Source organism: Blennius ocellaris, assembly GCF_963422515.1.
Source record: "Blennius ocellaris genome assembly, chromosome: 4".
NCBI lineage: Eukaryota > Metazoa > Chordata > Actinopteri > Blenniiformes > Blenniidae > Blennius > Blennius ocellaris.
In genome coordinates, this window is record NC_137653.1 from 24658579 (window position 1) to 24676651 (window position 18073).

Sequence of the window (18073 nt, forward strand, 5' to 3'; positions counted from 1 at the left end):
GCAACGAGACGTCAACAACCTCCCAACATCCACCGACAAACAGCGAGCTGGGTTTTTACACGTACGATTTCCCAAAGCGTTCGCTTACTCTTTCTCTCCCTCTCTTGACGGTTTTGGCCAACAGGTGAGGCCTCTGTGGTCGACGAAAAGCGCTGACTCAACAACCTGAACGGGAGCTAATGAGGCAAATCTGGAAGTGCCAGCAGATCTGAAGGGAATCCGGTCTTGGAGCGTTTGTCAGATCAACTTAATCTCTGATAAGATTTATTCACAATACCAGGAGTTGGTCGGGGGGGGGGGGGGGGGGGGGGGGGCTGTGAAAGCTGAAGGGCCAAAACAATCCAGTCAGTGTGATTTAGCTCAATATAGCACTTTTTGTTTGCTGCCTACCCTGTTTCCTAGCAAAGCCAGAGCCAAAAAACAATCGACTAAATTGGAAATGACAGTAGACTTCTCATCATCTTCATTCAGTACATATATGACAGAGCACTTGGTGATTAAGAGTTTCAGGCTTGTTTGGATATAGATATATTTTTTTGCTGTCTTTTTGTCATGTTTCAAGTGTTAAATCTTTTAAAAACAAACAAAAACAAACAAAAAAAACAGATCGGGCGAGGGTCCGGCTGAGTCCGTCGGACCGGATCCATAAAGTTTTGTGTTGGAGGTTGAGGTTCAGATATGTTTCCTTGTATTTTCTGATCCGCTGAGACCAGGAAACAAAGATGCGACGTGCACTATTGCATCAATCCGAGCCCTACGGGAGATTAGCCCTTTATCCGCGAGGAGTCCAGTTTGACGGAGGCGCAGCGGCGGTGTTCCGTCTGCGCTTTGCAAAAGTGAACAGTGTGCGTGGGTTTGTTTGGCCGTCAGTTGCCCAGGTCAGAGTCCTTGTCCCCGATGAACCAGTGCATGTGGAAGCAGAGGGCGAGGAAGCCGGTCCCCAGCAGGTCGCCCAGCGCTGTCAGGTAGGGGATGGAGAAGTTGTCGGGGTCCATGCCTCGGCCCCACATCCAGTGGACCATCCAGTCTGCCAGGTAGAGCAGGATCAGGACCTGGAGCCGGAGCAGAAAGGGGGGGGGGAGGGGGGGGGGGGGTTAACGCCAAAGGCCCGACGGCAGAGGGCTCGTCTCAAAACAACGAGGGACGTGATGAGACGCACCTGCAGCAGTGCAGCGAACATATAGAAGACGATGAAGATGGCCGTCAGGGTGGTGTGGCCGCCCCGCAGGGAGTTGATGGTGTAGAGGAAGACCAGGTGACCCGGGGCGACCAGCAGGAAGAGCACCCGGGCCGAACGAGAGTTCACCGCTGGAGGACGGACAGACAGGAAACTCATATTTACTCCGCTGAGACCAGATGTGACGTCGGTGAAGCCAAAAGGACTCAGGAGTTGTTTTGTAGTTACTTTGTTGTTGTTTTTTTTTTTTGTTGATGTTGTAATTAGCGTCACATTTTATTAACTCTTTGAAGTGCTTGTGTTCACTGCCACATGATGAGTGCACCATGTCGCTATTCATGGCTTTTGTATGAATAGCGGAGTGCTTTTAGGGCCTGTTTACACGACCACGAAAACAAGCGAAAACGCAAAATGTTCGTCGCATTTTGGGAGTCCGTTTACAGAACAACGGTGCTATACCGTCACTTTTTGAAACCGGCTTGCCGTGTCAACTTTCCGAAACAAAAAAAACGCATTTTCACTTGAAACTTTGTCACGTAAACGGGGTCTTATATCCACCATTTAAGTCCAGTTTGAGGTTTGTTTGATCTCAATGATGTTGCATCTTGTCTGGGGACACATTCTCCCAAAAGGAGTAGTGTATGAGTACTTGCATTTGAGTACTTACCGATACCAAGTACTTAGGCCAATACACACATTTCTTTCTTTACACATTTAAAAAAAACATTCCTACATTGTGATGTACAGACACTCAAAATGAGTTCTTTTATGCCACATGTACAGTTAGAAAACCTTTCAATAAAACTCTTGTTATCAGAGTCTATTTCAACTGTTAAAGTCAGTTTGAGTCTATAATCCACTAAAAACAACCATTTCCTAAAATCCTTAGCTGTGATGAAAAAAACTAAACTAAACTGTGATTTCAAACAAAAGCCAGATGAATTATGGGTGATTTGCACTGCTCCCAGCAATCCCTGAGCGGGAAGCTTTTTACCGACTGGGGAAACGGCAGTACTTCCCACGGCCGCCCAAAGACTTACATGAGCCGAAGAAGGAGTCGCAGGGTGTGGGGCACTTCCTGGGGGTGAGGTTGGGATCCCCCATCGGGAGACCGTTCATGTGCAGATAGGTGGAGATTCGACTGGCCTGGACCGCCACCAGGTTACCCCCCACACCTGGAAAACACACACACACACACACACAGATGGAAACAACTGATCAAAACAACAACTGCTACAGTTTTAATGAAATATTTTTCATCCATCACGACAGTCATGTTGGTGTCACGTTTGTTCCTCCGTCTCCGTCATCAAATACACTGAATGCCATTAAAACGCCTCTCTGTCCAGACAGAACCTTCTTAATACTCATGTGAATGAAGAATTCCAGATGTTTTGCGCCCTCTGATTCCTCACCATTGATAACTGGAGTGAAGACGGCCATGCCGGCAAAGTTTGGGTTGGTCACGGTCTTGTCGAGGATCAGACCTCCGACGCTGAAACACAAGAGGTTGTCACAGTGAGGAACCAGAGAAGGTTGTGTCGCGGCTAAAATAGGTCAAAGTGGCTAAAATAGGTAAAAGTGGCTAAAATAGGTAAAAATGGCTAAAACAGGTAAAAGTGGCTAAAATAGGTAAAAGCAACTTAAAAGTGTAAAACTACCAAAATAGTCAAAAAGGGCTAAAAGACATAGTAGATGTCAGGTCTCCTTCTGTGTCTTCGTCAAGGCCTTTTGTCTGTGAGTGACTTCCTGGAGACTCCTCTCCTCCTGTTTCTGTGTGTTTGGCTTCCTTGTTATTATTGTGCTTTGCTTGTTTTTTTTGTTTTACCTTGCCCTTTGATCTTAAAAAAAAAGAAAGAAAGAAAGAAAAGTAAAACAGCCTGAAACGCTAACGTGGATTAACTCACGAACTCCATATATCATCTCATCCATTGCAGTAAATTACAGTTGTGGAATCTGATAAATGTAACCCGAGACGTCATTTTTGTACGTTTTGCAAAACTATATGTCGAAATTTACGAGCTAGAGATGAATTGTGACACTGACTGACACTGTGACACTGACACTGACTGATAATGAGCACAATTTCAAAAAAAGGCAATGTTTATGTAATCTAGATATTTTAAAACTTCATCTTTGAAGGTTTTTAAGTTTTTACTATTCAGTGCATTTTAACAGTGATGCCGGTAACACGTTCATTAGTAACGCGTTACTCCCATGTGACCACTTTTTTCAGTAACTAGTAATCTGGCACGTTACTATTTCCAAAGCAGTAATCAGATTAAAGTTACTTGTCCATGTGACTGTGAGTTACTATTGTAGTGTCCTATAAGAGGAGTCTGTTGTCTGCAAAGCCGACCTTTGGGTGGCAGTAGAGTCTTGTGGACTAAAAAAATACTTTGACAAGTCACTTTTCAATGAGGACTGTATGAATCAAGAACCACTTATTGTTCCCTGGCAGCGTCATGCTGATGTACAAAGCCAAACATCAAAACCAGCGAGACCGGCACTACTCATGGGCTCATGCTAACCTTGTACACACAATAAAAAAAAATGACTGATGTGACAGGAATCCACTACGTACTTCATCATACAAGGTTTAAAATCACACGTGATTATATTTGATCCCTTCCTCTGTCAGGTCCAAGTTTCAACCAGCGGTTGGGAGTTTCCCCATAAGGTCAAAGCGTTTCATCAGATCTGTATCCAGTCGGTCACGTTGACGTGTGAACTCCGTCTCAGTGTCTCCGTCAGGCCACCGGCGGTTGCGCCACCGCCTCTGTGCATTAACCTTGTGGTCGGTCGGCCTTGTGCGTTTTAACGTTCTCAAATAAACACCCCTCCAAACCAAATACGCCTATGAGTCGGGTGCTTGTGTCCTCGCCAGCCATGTCGGGTTATCTTGATTTGATTTGAAGTTTTTATTTCGAACATGTAAAAAAACCCAACCCCCCCCCCCCCAAGAACATCCAATTCCATAAACAATATAAAAGAGTCAACACCGTATGTGCCTGTTGCCTGTGTGGCAATGAAAAGCAGTCGGAAGACGTACTTATTTAATCCTACCGCTTCACATCATTGCCGTTATCTTAATTTACAACAATATATCTTCATCACTTTCAGTGCATTAAATCCTACAATATACTATCAACAGTTAACACACACCTTTCACTCAAACAGCACTACTGCATAAATGAACAATCCTCATGTCATCAACAAGCAGTGCACCTCGCCAGGATCCACTCACATTTGACAATTGTTTAGTCTCCACGCAGTTTATTCCATTATTCTATGCCAGTTTGTGACACAGAAACTTTTAAGGGTGATGCAGAATTTACGAGATTTAAACTGTAACTCTCCTCTTAAATCATAGCCGATTTCTCTGTTACAGAACAATTATTGAATATTACCTGGTAATAAGTTATTCTTTGCTTTATGAATTGAATAGTTTGAATAGTTTTAAACTTCACAAGATCCATAAATTAAAACATTTCTGATTGTGAAAAAAGTTGACTAGTATACTCCTGAATGCCAACATTGTGTACAGTTCTTATTGCTCATTTTTTAAAGTTTTTTCAGGGAACTTGCTAGTATTTCCTCCATACTTCCTCACAGTAAGTTAGATAAGGCCTGATTATTTGTTTAATTCCAAATACCTTAAATATTATTTTTTATAATTTTCTAATATTTTATTTTAATAGTCCTTTTTACATGTTCTCATTATATTAGTTATTTTATTTTTCTATTTCTTGTATTTATTTTCTGTCTCAATGGTTTTTTGTTTTATAAATTCTCCATATAATGTATTTTTTTTTACATGCATTTATTAACCCCTTTTATCATATATTAACTTAAACATATTCCAAAAAGTATCATAAGTATCAATATGTTTTTCTTTATAGATTGCTTCCCAGTTATATGACTGCAAATCATTCTTTAAGAATATCTCCCAAAAACACAACATTGGAGAGAAATCTACAAAACCTGCTGATAATTTTCCTGAAAGTGGAGTCACTTATTTTGAAATCTCTTGCCAGAGCTTTCTGAAGGCTGTATGGGAGTGTTGGATGAAATACCTGCTGATGGCCATGGCGATGATGACGGGCTCCCAGCCGGAGTACAGGACCTCTCGGGTGGATGGGATCTTCCGCGCTATCAACACCCAGATGGGGCACATGGCCACAAACGTGGCACACACCAGCGGGTTGGCGTAGTCGTTTCCTGAAAACAGATGAGAGAGAGAGAGAGAGAGAGAGAGAGAGAGGAGAGATTCAAATACTGAGGGAGAAACACACATGGGTTATTTCATGTTCTGGTAAATATCCGCCAGACTCAGATTATCCACATGGAAACATGGGTTTTTCAAGTGAAAATGCAACTATTAAAAAGGTTCCGCCCTCGGAATGCATGCCGCGGCTCTAGTAAATCGCTCTTCTGCACATGCTCAGTAGATGGACAATAACAAAGTGTCATGACTCTCAGTCGTCTGTCCATTACAATACTCATGTGCTCACTTGTGTAGTTTCATAACAAAAACAAACAACAGCACATTGTGGCCCAACATGCTAACGATATTTCAGCATTCATGCCGTTTCCATATTGTTTTCAAAAATGTTGCTTTTAAGTCAAAAACAATGTGTTTTCACTTGAAATCTTGCCGTATAAACTGGGTCTTAATCTAAATGAATAAAAACCTGAAATAGACTTTTCTTCTTCTAATCCTTACATTTTATTTGCTCCTAAGGCAGAGCAGTAATGCGTTAGCATAATAAGTTAAAGATACAGAACATTCACATTAAACTCGCTTCTATAAGAAGCCAATAATATCAAATTCGCCCTATTTTTCTGGCCTCGCCGCAAAAAGTCATCGCAATTTACACTGAGCTCATGTTCATCTTCACAGCTGACACTCCTGTCACACCAGGGGTGTAAACCCGGTTCCCCAAGACTCAACTTGATGCTCGGCCACAGGAAATCTTACAAAACCTATAATAAACATCAGGAAACGTTACTTGTTGGACTGCACGATGTCTGGAATAATGCTAATGTAGCATTGCTAGCACAGTCGCACTGCTTCATCTTGCTACAATCAGCTGCTTTGTTCCGGGTGGATTTGTTGAGAAATAGCAGTTTATGCCTTCACTGTGAATTATGTCGTCCCCTGGACTGGATTTCACCGACCGGTGGCCTTCTGGCCCACAGACTTTCATTTTGACCGCTCCCAAAAATGATCCAACACTGTGAGAGGCAGCTGAGAGGTGCTGGCCACACCATTTTACGTTTATTACGCTAAATTTGGCTAAAATTACTTCGATCAAAGTCTTTTTTGTATCCTGGAAAACAACTTCCTTCTCCTCTTCCTCCCCCTTTTCTCATTGTCCTCTCCTTCCTACTCCTCCTCGGCCTCCCTCTCTCTTCCTCTCCTATTACCCTCATCCTGCTCTCTCCCCCTTCCTCCCTCTCCTCTCCTCTCCTCTTCCACTCCTCCTATTATTTCTCATCCTCCTCACTTTCACCCTCCTCTCCTCCTCCTATCTTATTATAGGAGCGTGGATTATTATCACCAAACCAAACCATTACGTAATGTTATATTTTCCTTCTGGCAGAACTCAAGCATGGCTGGATTTGTCTTGAACTCCTGTAGCCTGTAGGGGGCAGCATGACGACTCCTCTGAAAAACCATCACAGAGGTTTAGGGAGTTATTTTTCCACTTTAAGTAAAAACAAAAAGTGAAACACCATTATGTACCATATATATATAGACTCATGAAGTGTGCAAAGATGAGCTGATACTTTATGGTTAAGAGACTTCTTAAGAGGACACTAAGTGTCCCACAATGCACGAAAACAAAAGCTTGTGTAAAAATAATAACCTTTGTGACACAAAAGGGAGCAGCATAGTTGGATGGACGGGTCAGATGGGTTTGAGGAGGGATTCACTACAAGGGAGCGGCTTTCTCAAAATATGCTGCCAAACTTGAAAATCTCTGAGAAATCAGCAAGAAGTTTCCCACAGACGGACGAGTGATGAAAACTGATATTGGGCATGTGCACCACTAGCTGTTGTAAAAAAAAAGTCTTCTGCTCATTGGGCGAGTCGATGGACAATAAGAACAACGTCTTGGTAGTTTTATAGTTGAAAGTCACCGCAGTAACAATCCAACTTGGTGGTCTGTCCATACCAGTGTCCGTGTTCTCCCACTGTTAATGTTTATTACGTATTGTCCTCTGCCTGAATGCATTTCTGACAAACAAACAACAGCAGCCACTAGTGGCCCAACATTAAAACTACATAATTGTCATTGTTTATGACGTTGCCGTGTCAAACAAACGTCTTCCTCAAAATGCCGCCGCGCAAACGTGCAACCTTTCTGAAAAGAAAATGCAAAGACATTGCCTCTTCACTGGAAACGTGCAAACGGCGCCTGACAGAGCATCGTGAAGGTGAAAGAACACAGCAGACAGGTCAGGGGGAAAGTTGTTGGAGAAGCTTAAAGCAAGGTTCAGTTAAAAAAAAAAAAAAAAGGTCTCACAAAGCACCGTGCAATCCATCATCCCCAAGTGGACAGAGTATGGCACAACTGCAAACCTACCAAGACGTGGACATCCTAAAGGGGTGGGCCAAGAGAGCGTCGATCAGGGAAGCAGCTCAGTGTCACGATTGACCGGTCAGAGTCCAGATCTTCCTCCAACTGAAACTCTCTTAAAAATCACCTCTCCTTCTAATTTGACTGAGACCGAACTGTTTCAAACTGTTTCGCTGGTATAGACAGACCCCAAAAGACTTGGAGCAGCGACTGCAGCGAAAGGAGGATTTGAGAAGGAAGACTTTTGCAAGCGACTGTATTACAACTTCTAGACACTGTGAAAGTGAAATACACTCAGCGACACAGTGAATTGGTGTGACTTCAGTGGATATCTTGCACAAACATGCTTCAAATGATCGTCATCCGACTTTGACTGACATGAAAATAAGTTTGTCGTCACGATTAAAGTGAAGCTTTAATAGTTACGTATATCAACAATCTGACGGCTGTGTAAGGTCGCCGGCGTTAGCTTTGCAGCTCGCGGCGGCGCCATAGAGGAATAAATCCAGCTCCTTTTTCAATCGCTTCACCTGCAGAATGACGTCAACCACGATTTCACAGTGGAATCTAACAACAGCGAGCACTCCTTATTTCCTGCCACCTGTTGAAGGAAATGCTGATGTGAATCAGTGACGCTGAAGTCTCATTCCTCTCCTTTATTTTGTCTGCTAATCTGAGTTTACCTTTTATAAACCGAAGCGTGACAAGATCCATGTCACCGACCTAAGGTTCAGGGCAGCCTATTCTAAGGTTCAGGGCAGCCTATTCTAAGGTTCAGGGCAGCCTCGTCGTGTCTCCTGCCCGACTGAGATTCTACGCTCTTTTTAATTCATGACTTGTGAATCTGTTCAGGAATGTCGTTTGGACGCGACGTAACTTCAAACTCACAGCAGCAGCCTCACTTTGCTATTCGCTCACAACAAGTCAATGTTTATAAGGTGTTTTTCAGCATCTCACTCATATCGCATGATTGTAATTTGACGCCAGCCTCGCGTCTTGGCAGAATCCCACGTTAGATTCCGGTTGAGGCAGACCAGTGAAATCAACTTTGACTTGTGGTCCCTGTGTGCGTTCCGCTCTGTTCCGGTTACCTAGCTCCTTGTAGAGTCCCGTTGAGATGCCAGCCAGCAGCGACAGGGTGATCAGGTCTCCCAGGCTCGCGGCGATGGGCGTGGCCACGTTGTCGGGGTTGATGCCAACTTTTCGAGACGCGACGATCACTCCGATCATGATGAGACCTGCGGTATTTCAGATGGGAGGCGTCACAGCCAGGAAAAGATCTGAGGCCGGCAGTGATTACATAACAGTCGACGTGATTTGCGACGGAGTGAAACCGTCTATCATCAGAGCGCCACTGACTGCGGGATGGAAGAAGACAGGTTTTCCCCTCCCCTCCCTGACAAATCACTTTTTTGCTACAGATTGTGAAAACACAACGTGTCGTGAAAAAACCATCTAATAACGTTTGATGCTTTTATGGTGAAACTCACAGTGTCGTTAGCTTATTAGCCCTAGCGCTTGTACATCTGCATCGAAATTTCATTCTGCAGTGAATCTTTGAACAATCTGGTGTTCAAGGAATCTATGAGGCAGGACACAACATGTACATATCATCTATGTTTGTTTGGAACATTTCAAATGTTCTGCAAAAATCCAAATCAAATGCCTTGATTGTGATGCTAAGTTTCCTGCTGAATATGAGGACAACATTATAATTGTTACTTTAAAAATGGCTTCCAACCCAATCAGTGTAACATTAACATTACCATTTCAGCATTTTGTTTCTCTAAATGTGATAAATAAGTGACGTTAATTTGCCAGTTTCATCTGAAGTTATGCCGCTAGCTTGTTTAGAGATGCTAACAACGTGGCTAAAAATGGAATTTGCTCAATGTGAATACAATCATGACTGTTGTTCCTTTTTTAAAATTCTCCCCTCATTTTTAAGAAAGAGAAAAATCTTCCCTTGAGGGTCTGATTTGTTTTTCTACTGAGTTAGCATTAGCAGCAGACCTGGTCATTCATATGCAATGAATCATGTGTAGAGAAGAAATACACTATTTATAGCTGAGTGCTTCAGATTTTGACTTAAATCTAAAACAAACAAACAAACAAACTGTAAAATGAATGCTAAAATAAATGTTCTTTTTTGTTTTTACTTTATAAAACAACGACAAACATTTTTAGTTGGAAATTATCAATTCATAGTCATTAATTGACTTGTTGAATTTTGATTCACCAGAAATTCTGAAATCTTAAAAACACTTAAAGTTCGCTTCTCATTTCGAACCGTATTTAAGCTCAAAAAGGATGATGAGCAAAGCCAAACGTCATCAGGTTTCCTCCTTTACCGTGTTGATCTTCTTGGTGAAGTTAATTTCCGTGCTCGGCAGTAAAAACCCGTCGTCTCCGAGTCACAGCACACAGAGGAGAACAATATAACTGTAACTGCGGACAATATAAAGCCATGTCCAACCCACTAAATACACTTCATAGCGCAATAATTCAACAATCCTCTGTTTAGACTGTGTGCAATGACAAGATGACTTATTCTTATTAAATAATGTACAATGGCTCAATGTGCAGTTGAGTTTTCTTATGTTAGAGTGTATAACAGTGTGTTTTACCTGCATTTTCATACAAATGGAAATGACTATTTAGCCTTTTTTTAAGTTATAATACTAAATTATGCAGTTATACTTGACCTATTTTCTTTTTTTCTTTTTTTGTTTGTTGGCGAATCATTAGAAGTCCTGTACATTTCCTCCTAAACAGCTGCATTAATCCGCCCTGCTCGTGTAACTTCGCCTCGCTAAATGCCACCTAATGCAACTGAGCATGGATAAGCCCCATGGGGGGTTTCGGTGGCATTTAGCAGCTTTTGTGAGACGTGGCAGTGAGACCCGCTGAGCGCCGACCAGTAAGTGTTCATGGTGCGGATGAGCGCTGTACCTAGCAGCAGAGAAGCGATGAAGGCCGTGGCCACGCTGGAGGCGCACAGCAGCACCGCGTGGTCCATCCTGAAGTGTCCCTCTGGGATCCAGCCAAAGATCACAGCAGCGATGGAGGCCAGGAACCCCACCACCGTGGCCTGGACCTGCACACACACACACACACACACACACACACACATTAAAATAGTAAAAGGAACTATGAAAAACAGCCACATGCAAACATGGAGAGTAGATTATCCTGTTGCGTCGGAGCTCCTTCCAAATCAACCTGTCCAACTATACAGGGCTGTCTCATGCACACAAACACCTCTGACCACAGGAAAACTGCCTCCCTCAAGCTAAATACAAACACTTGTTACAAATGCTGTGTGTATTTACACTTCACACCCTGGAACAATATCAACTTCAACAGTAACTCGTTTCCTGAAATGTTGTTTCCTCTGTCTGGCTGGAGCGAAAAAAGAAAATCTGAAATCGGCTTCATTTTTCGTTTGAGAAGGTTGATTTGTGCTTGACTGATCTGCCTTTTGTACATATTTGTCATGAAGATATCAGGCCAGAATAAATACTTATTAATGAATGTCGGCAAAAAAGGTTTCGCGTTTACGCAGCGCTGTCACGGTTATTCTGTTAAAGATGTTCAATGTCCTTTAAGGATGACAATAAAAACAGGAGAACCTGTCGAACTCACAGGCCACGCCCCCTCACAGCAACCTCACGTCTGTGAAACGGCGTTTTAACTTTTCAACTGCACAGTTTATTTCTCACCTCCAGTGCTGTCAGAAATACATTTCTCTGGAGTTCTCAGGAGTTGACAGCTTTGAGTGATGCCTTCAGGTGCAGTACATAAGGACTGTATTATTCAGACATGTGAAAGAGCTGCAGGGCTCACACGGTAGTGAGGTTACACGCTAAATATGATTAAAATATGAATGATGGTGATTATCGAGCTGGAACACGCATGCACAAGTATTATAGAAGAAAATATAATCGACCAGTCTATCTGGTTGGTTATATTTTGTCTGTCAATCAATCAGTCTGTGATTCAGATCTTTTTCTCAGGCCTGCAGAGAAGGCCTTGCAGGCCTTCTCTGCAGGCCTTGCAGGACTTGCAGGCCCTGACGGTCCTCCACTGCTGAAACTGTGTCCAGTTATTGCTCCTCTTCATGGTTTCCTGGTGGGATGGTCAGGACTTCCTGTCTGCCGCCATCATAGAGTACTTTTACAGAGTTTCGGTGTATTGATGTCTTCTGGTCTCTTCAAAATTCACGAAACTTACTACTGAGCTACTTTATGTCTCTTTATAAAACGTGTTTTTAGCACATCGGGACTGTTTTTTTTTTTTCCTTCCTTATTTTAAACTAGTATTGAGCTACTTTTTCAAAAGAGCCGTGTGTCTTTATGTGTAAAAATACATTACCATTCACCCTAGGTTACTGAAATGCTACAAATAATTCACTTATTATAACAAGGCGTCTATCTGGGAATCGTTTATTTTGGAAAGAAACACTAGCGTCTAACTGGGAATCATCTATCTGGGACGACCTCTTCTTTCCCTCCTCCCCCGGTTATCTCCTGCTCCAGCTCTTCTAAACACCCGTCTCGTTTGTTTCTCATCCTATGATCAAACTTGCTTTGTGTCTTTTCTGCATTTAACTGGCTTTCAACATTTGTAAGAATGAGATCTAAACGCATTGCAACTTGTAACGTGTCTCTCGTCAAGGCTTTGACCGGTGATGGAGTGCGGTGGTGAGAGAGAGAGGTCTTTACCTGGATGAGGGCCAAGTTCCCCATGATCATCTTCCACATGTCCTTGGATGTGTCCATCTGACCAATATTCGCCTGGAGGAGACAGAAGGAGACAAGCGATCATTTCTTCTGTGTGTGAGTGTGTGTTACAGTTTGTGTCCTATGCTGCTGTTGTCTCACGGTCCCACCGGAACAATGAGAGGTCAGTTCCTCCGGACAAAGACCCTCTGATGTGACCCCCCCACCCTGCGGCCGACTCCTCTTATCTCATCTACACACACACACACACACACACACACACACACACACACACACACACACACACACACACACACACACACACACACACACACACACACACACACACACACACACACACACACACACGGAGGGTCTGGAGTGGCTGCTGTGTGTCCAGAGCAATGATCCTAATGACCATCCAGAGTGAGAGGACACAAACAGACCGGCTCCTCTTCCTCTCTGCCGTCCCCCATTTGCATAAAGCAGAAGGAGAGGACACATCTGGTCACATCAGAAAGACAAAAAAAATTTAATAAAAGCAGATAGCTGGAGTGTGTGTTGTTTATTCAGACAAGCATGAAACGTTCATCACACCTCAGGATTTTAGGAAATGCTTGTTTTTAGTGGAATAGACTCAAACTGACTTTAACAGTTGACAGTGTCTCTATTTGATCAACTCAACTTTTCGAATCAACAATGGATTTGATTTATTCTATTAACCATCTTACAAAGATTTCTGTTCCTTTAAACGCTTCGCTCCCCTTCTGCTGCTACTTCACTGAACTCCTCTCCTCACATTTCTCACAGCCCAGCAGCAGCTTTATCTTCATACACGTAATCATGTTTGCCTCATGACTTTTTTTTTTTTTTTTTTTTTGTGCGTCAGCCAAGAACACAGCGCGGCAACATGCCCCTCGCCCTCCAACACCATGTTAGCGTGCGTGAGTGTGCGTGTGGACGCCTGCTGTGACGGGGCAGGCGGCCATCGACGCTGATAAGACGGTTTAAGGCCGGCAGATAAGACAAGACGGAGAGAAAGAGAAATATCTGCAACTTCTGGCTTTAAAACCACAAAAGAAGTGTTTATTTTTGTACATGATTATAAAGTAAATGCTTGACATCACAAACACACCCCGATGTTATGTGACGATCTCTGATGATGATGATGATGATGATAATGCCAAACCCTGATCAGTGTGTGTGAGTGTGTGTGTGTGTGTGTGTGTGTGTGTGTGTGTGTGTGTGTGTGTGTGTGTGTGTGTGTGTGTGTGTGTGTGTGTGGGCAGTGGGATTAACGCTGTTGTGAAAGAGGTCTGGAAATGTCCTCAGAGGCCCGATTGCGCCGCCTCACTGTTCAAATACCAGTTTGTTTACAGTCGCTGCAAAGCTGGAACCTCGACGCAGGTGAACCGATCCCACGCCGGAAGCTTCCGAAACTCACACCAAAGATGGAGGAGACGTTTTAATCCCGCGTCCGAGCTCAGATTTACAGCACCACCGACGCTTCTGTGACTTACTTAGAGATGCACGTCGGTAAATCAGTTAAACTTGACAAATCTGCTTGAGAAATACTTAAAAGGTGGGGAAAAAAAAGGGTGATGGAAAAAGAGAGAGAAAAAAAAAATCAAAAGGCAACACAGTCATGTGAAGTGAAAACTCACCACAGCCAGCCAGTACGAGGGATTACATTATTATTTTCAGTAATAAGCGCATTAGGAGGCTGACAGTGGTCCTAATCTGATTGTAATTAGCGGCGGCGTGGAAAGAAACGTGGTCCCGCTGAGTCGGGCCGGCGGAGAGCGAACAGTGACCTCAGTCTCCAAACCCACCAACCAGGGCATCGACGCCATGAATCAAACAGGAAAGAGCCATAAGAGCTGGAGTTTTATGTGACATAACTGCCACAGATCGTCAACCCGCTCGCGGATTGTTCAGTAAATATTGACCGGCGGTTCAATCGGTGTGGAAGCTGATAAAACATTGTTGAATCAACTTCCTGATGTGGCACCGAGTCGCCGCCCGACCTCCGAAATCAGGGGGGGAAAGTGAGCGGAAAGTTCAACAAATCATTACGACAAAGCTGTTGAAAGTTAACGGCAGAAGCGTCTCCTCACACGCGCCACTCTTCCAGTCCGAGTTGGAGGAAAGCAACACATTCACAGATCTGTTAACACTGAAAGGTTCAGCCCCGGCTTGAAGGAAAGCTGGATTTAATACATTATGCTTGTTCTGGTTCAAAATACAGTGAAATGTCAATAAAACTTCTCCTGTAGCTGTTGCATTATTGGGTGTTTTCACAAACTTCCTCTGAATTTGCTTGGTGGTTTTCTGTATTGGAGCCGGTTGCTTTTGGCCCACAGGCCTCATGTTCTTCACCCATTTTAGACATATGAAGAGCATAAAAGAAAGGTTATTAGACACCAAAAAAAGGCGCAAGGATGTAAAATAAATATTCATTCAGAAAATGTCTTTGAGCGCTGCACAAAATATCACGCTTTATCCTGAATATCAACACTGTACACGTCACAAAGAACTGAGCTTGTGTTTCCATGTGTTGTGTGCTCAGGATCTGCAGATAAAACAAATTACAGTTTGAAATTAAATAAAATGTTTTTGTTTTTTTTACTTTAAATGGGACCTTTTGGCTGTTTTTGTTGTTGCAATTCTAGCTGTTTTCAGTTTCATCTTTCAAATCATTTTTATTAGCTCTTTTAATTATGATACCTTTTTTGTATGTTTTTAAGCTCTGAAGCCAGAGGTCTCAAACTCAGATCCTGGAGGGCCGCGGCCCTGCATGTTTTCCACGTCTCCCTTCTTGAACATACCTGAATGTCCTGATGGTTCATCAGCACAAAACTGCGGCCCTCCAGGATCTCAGTTTGAGACCTCCGTCTTAAGCCTTATTTATTTGTTTATGTTGTTTTTTTTAAGCTTGTTTCCAACTGGTTGTTGAGATTGTTTTATCCATGTTTAACTTATGAAGCTATTGGAACCATTTTGCTTGTTTTAGCCGTTTGTCCATTTAAAGCCGTTTTTATAATTTGTCTTTAATTTAGTTTTTTCCAATACTAGTGTTTTTTTTTAACTAATTTTAACCATTTCTGTTCTTCAAGATAATTGATATGATTGAAAGATTTCTGCAGTTTTTAGCAATAACATATGGCAGTGCTGACGACATCATTTTCAGTGTTTCTTCTCTTTCTTTTTAAAATTGCAAATCGGCAAGTTTCCGCGTGAACGCAAAACTTTTCTGAAACGAAAATGCAGAAATGATGCGTTTTCACTTGAAGCGTCGTTATGAAAACCGGACTGACACTTCAGTTACTGTGGTATGTGCCCATCTTAGATTACTCTCAGTCAGCTTCTGACGTCTCACTCATACACAAATTGAACTTCACGGAGCAGACGAGCCTCAGTTCTGCTCCTGACATCATGCAGAAGGGCCGCGAACCCTTCAGACTATCAGAGCCAAAGTGTAATATATCTCAAAATGTTCTGGTGGAGGGTTTGAGCAGGCTGGATCACACACTTGATTTGAGTGATCCTGCACTTTGGCCAAAAAAAAAGCGGCTGACACAGAGAGTGGACATCATACATGAGCAAAACAATTAGCAGCAGATGCAGAGGGCAGGGATCCACACATAATTTAACGGTTTCCACATCCCACAATGGGCGGGAACAAATTGACAGGGACTGGATGATATATAATAGCTCAAAAAAGTCCTTAATTTGCATACCACAATGCTTTCTCTGCAGGTGCAGGAACAGAAGATGAAGAGCAGAGAAGAGGGGGGTGGTGGGGGTGGTGGGGGTCATAGATGACGAGTACTGAGGTAAACCACAGATATCTATCCCGAAAAGAGCGGACATCCTGTCCTGAGTGCAGTGCACTGTGAACACACGGGGTGTTGAGGAGTAACCCTCTCCCCGATGCTGAAAACACACCTCGAGGAAACACTGCACCTGTTTTGTTTTGGGTCCCCCCCCCCCCCCCCCCCCTCCGGTCCAGTGGAAAGAATGTGAGGATTGGTGCACTTAAGACCTCTGTAGCTGCAGGGTCGGCTCCTCTGGCCGGTCGTTCACCTGGCAGGCTGACGGACAGCGAGACGGTCACATAACACACGCCATCAAACTCTAAATGTGAATGTAGACAACCAACAAGGCAGATGCTCAGAGCAAGAGTTTTAATATCTACTGTAAGTTCTCCGAAATGGGCAAAAATCAAGGTAACTGATCATGTCATAGTTCTAAATTTGATAAATTGTAGGTCAGATTTCCTTGAAACCTGATTATTGAGATATATTTTTAAGACATATTCTCCTCCACAGTCCTGCCAACTTATAGTAAACATATATATTAACCATTAAATGTCAAAATGTAATGGATTATGAATGCTGAGCTCCTAAACTGATTCTATATCAGAGAAGCAGAATCATTTTGAAACAATAGGTGCAGAAAAACTGCTTTTTTTCTGATTATGATTTTTCAGCAGCTAGAAAAATTCATTGGAAACACTCAACAGTGTGTGTGTGTGTGTGTGTGTGAGAGCTATAAAAGCACCATGTCCTGAGGGTGGACTCAGGCAACATACTCTGAACATTTAATCACATTGTGTTCAGGCTTGTCAGGTGTTTGTCGAGGTGAAAAACCTCCATGACCAATGAGAACTCACCTGTGCGTTCAGGTAAACACACCGGATAAGGTGGGTGGAAATTTATGGGCTCAGGAATGTTGCTATCAGCTTGTCCAAAAAACACCCAGAGGCAAGATGACCTCTGACCCCAAGAAGAAAAGAGCCACGACGGGTCCCACAACAAAAGAGCTTGGGCAACCGCGTAAAAAGAATTGGGCAATTTTCTTGCTGAAGAAGAAGCGACGTTAGCGGAGGTTTCTTACCGCGGTGGAAAGCCTGGAGGCCAGCGTCATCTCCAAGTTGCCTTTGAGGCCCAGCAGCGCCGGAACCAGGATGAAGACCTCCGACACCTCCGTGAACACGGTCCAGTGCTGTGGCGACAAATCAAAACGCACTTTATACAGACGGTCTTTAACTGAGGGGGCTGCAAAGAGACTCTGCGACCTTGTTCTGCTTAACGGACTATCTGCTGAAATCTCTGCCTTCTTTTAGATTACAGTCTTTTCCTCTATCACTATTATTAGAAACATGACAGCACCAGAACACACCCGAGTATGATGAAACTCTTACTACTTAAAAGCTACTACTTCAAACAGGATGTTGATATTACTGAATAAATGAAGATGGCGAATGATCTTCAACCTGTTACTGTACCGAAACTGTTCACAAAGGTCAGGAATCTTGTTTCTTCCTGTATTTTCATTGTGCTTTTTTTTTCATTTTTTGTTAATTTGCAAGATCTCATTCATTTTGTAAAGAGACACATTTTGAAGAACCTTCTGTGTATGGTTGATACTGACATTATATTGAATTGGCAACTCCTACAAATGAGAACACAATTTTCCAGGATCACTACTTACAATCATGGAATTAACGAAGAAAGCTCCCAGTGTTTCCTCACTGAGATTGTTTATTTAGACCCCATTTATAAGACAATGTTTTTCAGTGAAAA

At 43.0% G+C, this 18073-nt stretch overlaps 1 protein-coding gene across 2 annotated transcripts in view; it reads right to left on the bottom strand.

Moving 5' to 3' along the window:
• Positions 1 to 336: 336 nt before the first annotated feature.
• Positions 337 to 18073, bottom strand: part of slc41a1 (solute carrier family 41 member 1) — a 29173-nt gene continuing 11436 nt past the window's right edge. For both annotated transcript variants that reach the window (XM_080494880.1, XM_080494879.1), the window contains exons 3-11: positions 17385 to 17492; positions 12489 to 12560; positions 10717 to 10861; positions 8856 to 9002; positions 5254 to 5398; positions 2593 to 2672; positions 2218 to 2352; positions 1160 to 1308; positions 337 to 1052 (exon numbers count right to left, since the gene is read on the bottom strand). In XM_080494880.1, coding sequence (XP_080351006.1) covers positions 867 to 1052; positions 1160 to 1308; positions 2218 to 2352; positions 2593 to 2672; positions 5254 to 5398; positions 8856 to 9002; positions 10717 to 10861; positions 12489 to 12560; positions 17385 to 17492 — 1167 coding nt within the window. In that variant the 3' untranslated portion in view covers positions 337 to 866. The remainder of the gene's footprint in view (positions 1053 to 1159; positions 1309 to 2217; positions 2353 to 2592; positions 2673 to 5253; positions 5399 to 8855; positions 9003 to 10716; positions 10862 to 12488; positions 12561 to 17384; positions 17493 to 18073) is intronic.